The sequence below is a fragment of the Pseudophryne corroboree genome, chromosome 6 (assembly GCF_028390025.1).
Source record: "Pseudophryne corroboree isolate aPseCor3 chromosome 6, aPseCor3.hap2, whole genome shotgun sequence".
NCBI classification, from domain to species: domain Eukaryota; kingdom Metazoa; phylum Chordata; class Amphibia; order Anura; family Myobatrachidae; genus Pseudophryne; species Pseudophryne corroboree.
Genome location: NC_086449.1, coordinates 199,909,956 through 199,922,304, shown reverse-complemented (window position 1 = coordinate 199,922,304; position 12,349 = coordinate 199,909,956). Strand labels below are relative to the sequence as shown.

Here is a 12,349-nt window from a genome sequence, read left to right as displayed (position 1 = left end):
TTAAGCTTCTCAGGAACAAGCAATGTAATCCCACCCACCCTTTTATGAGATGGATTAATCTCTGCACAGCCCAGGACTTACTCTTCCAGTGCGATGAGCGGGGCCGGAGCTGGCGTCAGAAGCCCTCCCTCCAAACGCCTGGTCCCTCCTGCGTTTTTCTGGACACTCCTCAAAAACAATCAGTTGCCACCCACAAATGCCCTCTTCCTGTCAATCTCCTTGCGTTCGCCGGTGCAATGGGATTTTTCGCACCATCCCGTCGCTGCCCAGCGCTCCCCGACGCTGTAGACCGTCGTGCCTGCACATTGCAGTGCATACGCAGTTCAGACCTGATCGCCCGCTGTGCGAAAATGCACGGCAACGATCAGGTCTGAATCGGCCCCTAAGTCTGGTTTTCTGCAATACGCTTTGCTCACCTCATAAATGTATTGCATAAAATGGATGTGCACTCATTTGAAGGCTGCTCCCTATCTCTGGAATTCTCTACCTCTCCCCTTTAGACCCTCAACCTCTTTACAAAACGTCATACGGGCTTTCAAGACCCACTTCTTCATCAAACCTAATACTCTGTTCCACGCTCACTGTCTACCCCATCTGTGTCACCCCTGTCAGTCTGCCTGTCCCTTTTAGGAATGTAAGCTCTCATGAACAGGGCCCTCTCCCATCATGTGCTTTTCCTTTTCTTACTTAGACTATCTTCTACTCCATTCTCCCTATAACCAGTGGCAGGTTTTAGGACTGCATCCCCTCAAGTAAAATCCGCCACTTCAGTGAACTCTCAGCTGAGCCAGTTGCAGTCTGTGACTGCACTGGCTCAGTGGCTTCAATGTGACTGGCAGTGACTTCCTATTGGAAGTCCTACCTGCCAGTTACTTGCAGGATAGGCAGTCCCACTGGGAAGTGTTTCCTCCCTCTGGGGCTGCCGGACCAGGCTGAGATTAGCAAAGGGCTGGCTTCCTGCCTGATTGTTAGCCCATTCAGGCTTCTATGGGCTGAAACTGATGCAGTACATAGAATCCGGGGTTCTTGCATGCGCACGTGACTCAAGCCACCACTTGTGCGCATGCGCCGATCCTGTTGCCTGTCAGCTCCATTGCACAGGGCCAGCTCTCTCCTCTCCTCTACATCATGGGTAGTGGCAGCCCCCCTACCCAAAAAAGGTAGGAGACGCTGCTGCCTATAATGGCACCTAACCCTCGGTTTCTGCCACTCTGATGCTTATTTCAGTGTCATGTCCGTTGAGGCAGAAATGTTTATATACCTTATACTTGTCCTACACTGTCTTGCAATGTAAGTCACTGTTTTTCTTTTTTTGCCTTTTTGTTTATGTACTTTGTTAGGCGCTGCGGTACCCTTGTGATGCCATATAAATAAAGTATAATAATAATAATAATTATAAGACTCATTGGATTGCAAGCTGCTGAAGTCCAGTGGGACATTAATGGATAATTTCTATTTTGACTGTAAGCACTCTCAAGCAGGGCCCTCTTCCCTCCTGCTCTTTTCCTTCCCTCACTTATACCCTCACCTCATCCCCACTACCAACAACACCACCAGACTTTTGAGATTGGCCGCCCTGCTGCTTATTTTCTATTATAACTGCTGATGTACCAATAATAAACCTTGTCCATGTCCTGCTATGTTTTGTACTGTAAGTCACTTTTTTTTTGTTCATACTTTTTCTAATTATGGGGCAGATGTATTAAGCATGGAGAAGTGATAAAGCAGTGATAATGCACCAGCCAATCATTACAGGTTTGAAAAGGTTTCCACTTATCACTGCTTTATCACTTCTCCAGGCTAAAAACACGTGCCCCTATGTACTTTATAATGCACGGCGGATCCCTTGTGGCATTAAGTCCAGTAAGGCATGTCCATTGCTTTGCTTACCCTGCACTACAAGCCTTCCTTGTGCTGTGCGACGCACCCTGGTTCCAGGCTTGTTGGCAGCACATACGTAGACTCCAGAGTGATGCACAGTTAGGTCTGATATCATGAGGTTCCCTGTACCCAAGACCTGAATCCCTTCGACACCAATAGGACGGCCATCTGCAAGTCATACAAGGGCATAGTCATCAAACACCTCTCCACTTTATGAATCCTAAACAACATATACAAACTTCATCAAACACCTCCCCACTTTATGAATCCTAAACAACATATACAAACTTTGATGCTTACAAATGTGTGTTGTCCCATGTACTATATAGTGCAGTGGTTTCCAAACTTTTTTGAATCACAGCGCCCTGGAATATCAGAATTTTATTCACGGCACCCCTAGGCCAAAAATTTCTTATTGAGAAATTTAGAAAGAAATATTACATTAAGTAGATCACGTTTATAATGTCATCCTTAGGGTCAGTTGTGTGGTGAGGGACAAGATTTGCTTCTGTTTGGCCACATATTTTATGACTGGCAGCCACCAGCACTGGTTTTGCCTATTATATTGACCATGAATAATTTGAATTGGTCCTGGACCACCAACCCAGGGCACCCCTGCAAGTGATCTGAGGCACCCCAGCGAGCCACGGCACACAGTTTGGGAACCTCTGGTATAGTGAATGGATATTGACATGTTAGGAACTTTGGAAAGCTCAGTATGACTGACAATGCCCAGATATATTTTGGGACCCTAACAGTGAATAGGGGAGGTCTAGGAGAAAAACCCATAACTATAGCTTAAAGGAGTGGAGTTAGGTGTTCAAATTTTTAATAGAAAAGTAGAATAATGCTTTAGCCCCTATCATACAGTATTATTGCATTGGATGTGGCTTTTCCTATAGTTATAACATGTATCTGTCACATCATATAATAGGCTGGGCAGTACTGCAGCAGATATATTATGGGTTAATGCCTGAAAAAAAACACTAAACACTAAAGTGTAATAAACTGTAGAATTATTGTATTAATAGAAGTAGAATTATTTAGCCCTTGGGAATTGTCAAAAATAATTAGAATTTGCACAATCACAATGACGTGCCTGGGGGAATAAGCTGGTAGGGGGAGATTGGTAACATTTTCTAAACAGCTATAGTATCAGAAATGTTAGCTAAATCCAGTTCAGCATGGTATTAGGTGGGCTGACACAATACCCAAATGATGAATATCTCTAGGATAATATAATACGCTGCTGCTTACTAAAGTCACTGTGAGGAGCACTGCTACACAATTTAATGAGGAAGAGACAATGGGGGCCATTCCGAGTTGATCGATAGCAGCCGATGTTCGCTACGTAGCGATCATTTAAAAAAATGGCAAAACTACGCATGCGTATGGGGCGCAATGCGCACGTGCGGCATACGGGTACAAAGAGCATCGTTGTTTTGCACTGCTTCTAGCGACGATTCCATTCGCACAGCCGATCGCAAGGAGATTCACAGAAAGTGGGAGTTTATGGGTGTCAACTGACCGTATTCTGGCAGTGTTTGGAAAAATGCAGGCGTGCCCATGAGTTTGCAGGGCGGGTATCCGACGTCAATTCCGGGACATTCATCACAGCAATCATCGCTCAGAATAAGTAACTACAGGGCTGGTCTTGTTTTGCACAAAATGTTTTTGTGCCACTCGGCTGCACAGGCGTTCGCACTCTTGCAAAGCGACTATGCGTTTGCACGGCTGCTAAAAGTAGCTAGCGAGCGATCAACTCGGAATGAGGGCCTATGGGGACGTTAGATAGTGGATAACATTTAAATGTAATTTTGGATATTTTTGGCATGACATTCCAATTAACCGTTATCATAAAATAATAGATCCTAGACCAGATAATAGATCCCAAATCTGTGTATGGCCTATATTCAGCTTCAGTTGCAGTTTTGCTAAAGTAGTAAAACTGCAACTGCTTGCGATCGCATGCTGGGGGCCACCCAGCACAGTGCATGGCCACTCAGCATGCTAATGGAGGGTACTGATGCGATCACAATTTAATTGCGCGTGCATGGCTGAATAAGGGAAGCCCCTCTGCCTGTGCAACCCGGCTGTGAAGGGAGCCGGACCGCCAACATTTTCCCCATTGCAGCGGGCGTGTGTGCTGGACACGCCCCTATTTCTGCCCGCACGCTCCATAATGCCGTGTTGCTGCCTCACGAACACCTCTGCCTGTCAATCAGACAGAGGTGTTCGCATCAATTTGCCAGCACGCGCAGAGCGATCCCTGCACGTGCGCACTGGGCCGTTACTTAGTATAATGCAATTGCTTCGCAGTAGCATGTCTTACTGAATAAAGCCCTATGGACCCTATTCAGCATCAGTTAGAGTTTTGCTAAATTAGCAAATCTGCAACTGCTTGCAATCGCATGCTGGGCCGCCCAGTACAGGGCAAGGCCGCCCAGCATACAAATGGCTGCCAGCAATGCAATTGCAATTGAATTGTGATCTCATCACTGTACTCGCAAAATAAGGGATGATCCCCTGCCTGTGCAGCCTGGCTGCGAAGGCAGGCGCAGGTCGGCCATCTCACCTGTCACAGTGGTCGTGTGTGACTTCAAGAGCTCGCCCTGAAAAATGGGCGGCACCTCCTTGCATTTCCGATGCCACAACTCCACAATGCAGAGAAGTCAGGCAGATAAGTTCACATCAATGTTAATGCATTGCCAAGTCCAAGCACGTGCAGATCGGGCACTGCACGTGTGCACTCATCATCAAAACGTCAGTATGCCATTGCATCTCAGATGCGATCCATACTGAATAAGGCCCAATATACAGTATACTAAGACAAGAGCATTGTGAAATGACAAAAGGCTAACAATTAGACCAGGCAGCCAAATCTTACCAAGTCGACTCCAGGACACAATAGGTCTGGGATTTCCGGTAGCCATGCACTCAAGGATTGCTGTCTGGTGAACGGTCTTAGTGAGGTTCTCTGGACCAACCAGGATCATCGGATCCTTGTAACCAGTGTAGTGAGGACCTGAAGTAGATAAAATCTTCGTAATGATTTCATAAATGCAAAGATTGGAGGTGATAAGTCATAAGAGTTACATGTTATACCTGTAACGGTCAGTACAGCTTCAGGGCTTGCTTTAACAGCAGCTGCGTTGGTAGCCACACAGCGGAAGGTGCCTGCATCCTCAGCCCGGAGTGCAGTTATTTGCAGCACACCAGTGGGTAGCAATGTGTACCTGTGTATGACAAGAAGCGGACACAGTAAGATATATGTTGAGTTTCCCGGTCTGGTTCTGAGTAGGACACAAAGTGTGGCTCCCTTATTTGAATTTTGAACTGTGCTGCAGCACCACCGCTGGAGCCACCACTGGTCACAGCACCCACTTTCAGCAGCAGTTACAGCTGTCATCATTAGCATTGGCACTTCCACACTGGGTGCAAATGATCCATCTGAAACAGATCTGTGTCTGCACATCTCAAACAAGTAGATAAATTGGGATACACCCATGACCACATGACATATCTGCATCTGCCAAGTTGCTGCCCAGAAGTACCCATTTCACGGAAGGCAAAGTTTGCACAAGATCCGTCTGCTGCAGAGCACCTTGCCACTGCGGATGCTTCATGTGGTGCATGCGCAGAGACTGCGTTTGCTGTTTTTGATGCATGCACAGTCTGCAGAAAATCGTGAGTCGCGTCTGGTTTTGCACTTCTGTCCAACTGAGAGTCAGGCCCTCTGGGGCCAAAAGTAATTGCAGAAGTTTCAACATGGTGATGAGAAAAGTAGTGAAACTAAATATAAGCTTGGACATCTGTAGGAGAAAGTGATGCAGTTCAAAGGGACATGCTTTAATAAAAGGATATATTGTTAAAATACACAGAGGGCGGGATGTACCTGTACTATGCATCGCATCTAGGATGTGATACATACCGCCACTTATCGGGGGGTGGTCTTCAGTTTGCGGGCTGTCGGGATACTGGCGCACAGTATACCGGCGCCGGAATCCCAACAGCCGGCATACCGACACTTTATCTCCCTCTTGGGGTCCACGACCCCCCTGGAGGGAGAATAAATAGCGTGGTGCATGTAGCGCGCCACCGTGCCCGCAAGGGGCTCATTTGCGCTCACCATGCTGTCGGTATGCCGGCGGTCGGGATTCCAGTGCTGGTATGCTGGTCGCTGGGAGCCCGGCTGCCGGCATACAATACTACACCCCTTATCGGGTACATACTGGTGTTAATAAGGCTGGTATGTACCTAGAAATGAGCATAGGACAGCCCTCCCGATGAGAGCTGTCCTTTGCGATAGAATGACTTCCGGGTTTAGGTCCTGGCCACGGGAAGTGACGGGAGGGATCCGAATCACTCCCAGCACCTGCCCAGTGGGACACAGTAAAAGGCTTTATAGCAAAACTGGAGATATGTCTATATCAAATTGTTTTTTACTGTATGCTATAAAATTCAGGAGGGTGTACATCGACATTCAGAATGTAGACACCATAATGTCGATGTTCCCAATGTCAGCATGTTAAGAATGTCGACATTTAACATGTCAACACGATATAACATTGACATGATTAAAATGTTGTCAATATAAATGTCAACAGTCACAATGTAGACACATGAAAGTAGGGTTATTCTTAAGCTTAGCTTGCAATTAGGGAGTGGGTTAGGCTGCAATTAGGGAGTGGGTTAGGCTGCAATTAGGGAGTGGGTTAGGCTGCAATTAGGGAGTGGTTTAGGCTGCAATTAGGGAGTGGGTAAGGCTGCAATTAGGGAGTGGGTTAGGCTGCAATTAGGGAGTGGGTTAGCTTGCAATTAGGGAGTGGGTAAGGCTGCAATTAGGGAGTGGGTTAGCTTGCAATTAGGGAGTGGGTTAGGCTACAATTAGGGTTAGGCTGCAATTAGGGAGTGGGTAAGGCTGCAATTAGGGAGTGGGTTAGGCTGCAATTAGGGTTAGGGTTAGGCTGCAATTAGGAAGTGGGTTAGGCTGCAATTAGGAAGTGGGTTAGGCTGCAATTAGGGAGTGGGTTAGGCTGCAATTAGGGAGTGGGTTAGGCTGCAATGAGTGGGTTAGGCTGCAATTAGGGAGTGGGTAAGGCTGCAATTAGGGAGTGGGTTAGGCTGCAATTAAGGAGTGGGTTAGGCTGCAATTAGGGAGTGGGTAAGGCTGCAATTAGGGAGTGGGTTAGCTTGCAATTAGGGAGTGAGTTAGGCTACAATTAGGGTTAGGCTGCAATTAGGGAGTGGGTAAGGCTGCAATTAGGGAGTGGGTTAGGCTGCAATTAGGGTTAGAGTTAGGCTGCAATTAGGAAGTGGGTTAGGCTGCAATTAGGAAGTGGGTTAGGCTGCAATTAGGGAGTGGGTTAGGCTGCAATTAGGGAGTGGGTTAGGTTGCAGTTAGGGTTAGGCTGCAATTAGGGAGTGGGTTAGGCTGCAATTAGGGAGTGGGTTAGGCTGCAATTAGGGAGTGGGTTAGCTTGCAATTAGGGAGTGGGTAAGGCTGCAATTAGGGAGTGGGTTAGCTTGCAATTAGGGAGTGGGTTAGGCTACAATTAGGGTTAGGCTGCAATTAGGGAGTGGGTAAGGCTGCAATTAGGGAGTGGGTTAGGCTGCAATTAGGGTTAGGGTTAGGCTGCAATTAGGAAGTGGGTTAGGCTGCAATTAGGAAGTGGGTTAGGCTGCAATTAGGGAGTGGGTTAGGCTGCAATTAGGGAGTGGGTTAGGTTGCAGTTAGGGTTAGGCTGCAATTAGGGTGTGGGCTAGGCTGCAATTAGGGAGTGGGTTAGGCTGCAATTAGGGAGTGGGTTAGGCTGCGATCAGGTTGTGGGTTAGCTTGCAATTAGGGAGTGGGTTAAGCTGCAATTAGGGAGTGGGTTAGGCTGCGATTACGGTGTGGGTTAGCTTGCAATTAGAGAGTGGGTTAGGCTGCAATTAGGGAGTGGGTTAGGCTGCAATTAGGGTTACGGTTAGGCTGCAATTAGGGAGTGGGTTAGGCTGCAATTAGGGAGTGGGTTAGGCTGCAATTAGGGAGTGGGTAAAGCTGCAATTAGGGAGTGGGTTAGCTTACAATTAGGGAGTGGGTTAGGCTGCAATTAGGGAGTGGGTAAGGCTGCAATTAGGGAGTGGGTTAGGCTGCAATTAGGTAGTGGGTTAGGCTGCAATTAGGGAGTGGGTTAGCTTGCAATTAGGGAGTGGGTAAGGCTGCAATTAGGTAGTGGGTTAGGCTGCAATTAGGGTTAGGCTGCAATTAGGGAGTGGGTAAGGCTGCAATTAGGGAGTGGGTTAGGCTGCAATTAGGGTTAGGGTTAGGCTGCAATTAGGAAGTGGGTTAGGCTGCAATTAGGGAGTGGGTTTGGCTGCAATTAGGGAGTAGGTTAGGCTGCAATTAGGGAGTGGGTTAGGTTGCTGTTAGGGTTAGGCTGCAATTAGGGTGTGGGCTAGGCTGCAATTAGGGAGTTGGTTAGGCTGCAATTAGGGAGTGGGTTAGGCTGCGATTAGGGTGTGGGTTAGCTTGCAATTAGGGAGTCGGTTAGGCTGCAATTAGGGAGTGGGTTAGGCTGCAATTAGGGTTACGGTTAGGCTGCAATTAGGGAGTGGGTTATGCTGCAATTAGGGTTACGGTTAGATTGCAATTAGGGAGTGGGTTAAGCTGCAATTAGGGATAGTGTTAGGCTAAAATGTGAATGCCAACATACTGACCGATATTTTGAATAAGTCTTCATGTTCAGAATGTTGACATTACACATATTAAAATTCTCACTGTCACTATACTAAATGTCAACATTTTGAACATGTTGACATCTCGAATGTGGGACATTCAGACTAATTTGACATTATGGTATCAACAAAATAATTGTTAACATAATAAATGTTGACATATCATCACACACCCAAATCAAGACCTATTACATGACTGGTTGTGAGGTTACTGGATGCAGTAGCCTATATAGGTGCATTGTGGGTCATGTACTGTATATAGATAGAGATGACCTGCTGCAACAGAATTCAAATTATGTACCTAGAGTTTTCCGTGTTAATTATTTCTCCATTACGTTCCCATACAATCTCAGGCTCTGGCAGACCATGAATCTGGCACTGGAACCGGGCAACACCGCCCTCTTCTACATTGGCATCCCGGGGAACGACATGAAAATCTGATATGGCTGCGGGAAGAGATGAGGATTACTCAGACAAAGGAATCGTCTACACATGTAAAACACTGCAACTGTATTCATACAATAACACTCGTGGGAAAAATTCCTTCAATAAATAAGTTTCAATTGAAATATTTACTCTACTACCCTCATTATTTTGTTATCATTAGCTATAGAGACAGTGAGCAGCCATTTTGCTTGACAAGGCAATCATGTAATACAGGGAATAGATTTAAGATAAAAGCTGAATAGATGTATAATAATGCTAAAAAATGGCATATATATGTTTATATTTATGTGTGTGTGTGTGTGTGTGTGTGTGTGTGTGTGTGTGTGTGTGTGTGTGTGTGTGTGTGTGTGTGTAAAACGTGATAGCACTACTATTTATAAAGAAAAGTTACCCAGTATAATACTCCGTATTACCTTCTGACATGACATATTTGACTTAGATGAATAAATTGAAACGTACATACATAATTTCTGTGCAATACAATGTAGTTCTGGTAGTATTACTAGTAGTGTCATTGCCACCCTATCACATATACTAGGCTGTCACCATTACTTTGATTGTCACCCACCCAACTATCCATGGCGCTACCTCCCTTTACTCTCACACTACAACAGATGGCGACCATGTGCTAGCCGCTGTAACAGACCCCTAGGGTGGAGCCTCTCAGCTCAGGTATTGTGCAGAAGTGAGAGGCTGATTTCCCTAATTATTTCTCCTCACACTTCTCTCTAGATTTATAAAAAGGTGAAGACACAATGAAAAGAAATTTCTCTCTGGCATTGCTGTTATTCAGCGTTATTGTATTTGCTGGAATTTCTGTCGCTAATTTGCGGTGACACCAGATGTCCAGACATACTATGACACACAAGTATTCACAGCCATCCATAAATATTCAAAGCCATTTTGTTGTGGATTGTATAAGTGACTGACAACTAAAGCGTGAAACAGTACGAGTGATCAGTAACAATAGGACACCATGTTATCAGCATTTTTCTCACGTTTTTTTATTTTGCTATAGATCTGCATCTCACATAGAGAATGTGCAACTATCCATACCAAAAACATATTTTATATATTCCAGTAAGGCTTTGCTGTGGAGCATGTTCACATTATGTAAAATGGATCTCATCTAATTTTTTTCTGAAATATTGTAACATTTCACCATTTAAAATACTCATGGGAATATGTATCAAGCCTTGGGGAGAGCTAAAGTGGTGAGAGATGAGGTGCATACACACTGGGCGTTTTTGCCCTGCATGTATGCACAGCGATGATATGAACATTGCTTCCAGGAAAATAGCTCAGTGCTTACACATTGAGCGATTTTCACTGTGCCCAGCAATGTTCACGGGGGCAGGGGCGCCAGAATGTTTTGAGGATGGGGGGGGGGGGGGGGCGCAGAAAAACATACATATTGGTGCTCACCCCAATCCCCACCCCCAATGCAGGGGAGCGCTTACCTCCGATACCTACGGCGACTTTTTTTCCTTTAACTCTGCCATCCCCGCCTCCTCCCAGTAATGCATCAGTGAAGAGCCGGCTTGGACAGCGCACAGCATAGCACGCTGCGGCTGTGTGGCTGCAGACTTTTCCGACGCCACTGACGGGGGGTGAACCACCTTCCACAGTAGGAGACTGTGGAAAGTGGTTCACTCAGCTGGTAAAACAGCAAGAAGGATAGCGGCGGCCAGCAATGATGCGAGTTTCAGCTCAAAGTACCTATAGCTCAAAATGCCAAAAGTAAGCTACTTTGAGCTCAAAATCGCCCAGTGTGTATGGGACTTTAAAGTACCAGCCAATCAGCTTCTAGCAGTCACTTTACAGGCTGTATTTGAATAATAACAGTTAGGAGCTGATTAGTTGGTAGTTTATCTCTCTCCAAGGTATGATACATCTTCCCCTTAGTTGTATAGATGTTAACTCTCAAGCATAGAGAAAATAACCTTTATTATTAGAGCCTGGGATTGTCCCTGAAAATTACAGATAGAGGGAACTACTCTATGGCCCTCATTCCGAGTTGTTCGCTCGTTATTTTCCTTCGCATCGGTGCGATTTTCCGCTAACTGCGCATGCGCAATGTTCGCACTGCAGCTGCGCCAAGTAAATTTGCTAAGAAGTTTGGTATTTTACTCATGGCATTACAAGGTTTTTTCTTCGTTCTGCTGATCGTAGTGTGATTGACAGGAAGTGGGTGTTTCTGGGCGGAAACTGGCCGTTTTATGGGAGTGTGTGAAAAAACGCGGGAGTGGCTGGAGAAACGGGGGAGTGGTGGGCGAACGCTGGGTGTGTTTGTGACGTCAAACCAGAAACGACAAGCACTGAACTGATCGCACTGGAAAAGTAAGTCTCGAGCTACTCAGAAGCTGCAACGAAAAATCTTTTCGCTATATTGCGAATACTTCGTTCGCAATTCTGATAAGCTAAGATTCACTCCCAGAGGGCGGCGGCTTAGCGTGTGCACTGCTGCGAAAAGCGGCTAGCGAGCGAACAACTCGGAATGAGGGCCTATATTAAAACAAGGCACAGTAAAGGTGTGTACACATGGTGAGATTCGGGCCAAACCCTGATTCTCACTATGCGATAGGGACTAGCTTGGTATCGCAAGCAAAGATGACTGTGCTTGCGATTTTGGCTAAGTGTCAATTTTGACTATCTTTTCTACAAGATAGTCAAAATTGACTTGCCTGCACAGTTTATCTAGGCTTGCGATACCGACCGCGCGGGACTGCGCATCGGCAGTCAAAATCGTGAGAAAAAATCTTACCGTATGTACACACCTTAAGATTTTAGTTGACGGAAAAAAGTAGAATGTTTAATTTGCATAAAAGTGCACCAGCTACTGTATATGTCATTTGTTACATGATTTATGGAACCGGTCTTCCTGATTCTATATGAAGTAATATGGCATGGTGCAAAGTGTTACTAGTATGCTCCAAAACTATCTTTTAGAAATCAGCAACAATTGCAACAAAAATACTTTTTATTGTAACATTAAAAAAGAATAAATGTCCCTCAGTGTCCAGCAGTAATATCACTCAGGTTAATAGAAGCTCAGAGACAATGAAGGAAATTTATGGTCTTCTCAAGGGGCTTGTTGTTGGCGAGAGTCAATAAGACAGGCCCAATGGCCCAATGAGAGCATTTTATGCCCTAGTGACAACAGGACAGACTCTGATCTCTGCCCAGTTACAGGGCCCTGTAGGACACCCCTGCCAAACAGATGAGTGGCAGCATGATTGGGAAGCAGCCTCAGGATTTGACCTACATTTCATTGGAGCAGGATTAATGCATCTTGTGCAGA

The 12,349-nt window shown here is 45.8% G+C and overlaps 1 protein-coding gene across 1 annotated transcript in view; it reads right to left on the bottom strand.

Moving 5' to 3' along the window:
• Positions 1-12,349, bottom strand: part of IGDCC3 (immunoglobulin superfamily DCC subclass member 3) — a 106,299-nt gene that overhangs the window by 28,822 nt on the left and 65,128 nt on the right. Inside the window, exons 4-7 of the mRNA XM_063929947.1 lie at positions 8,903-9,047; positions 4,987-5,117; positions 4,769-4,906; positions 1,891-2,049 (exon numbers count right to left, since the gene is read on the bottom strand). Coding sequence (XP_063786017.1) covers positions 1,891-2,049; positions 4,769-4,906; positions 4,987-5,117; positions 8,903-9,047 — 573 coding nt within the window. The remainder of the gene's footprint in view (positions 1-1,890; positions 2,050-4,768; positions 4,907-4,986; positions 5,118-8,902; positions 9,048-12,349) is intronic.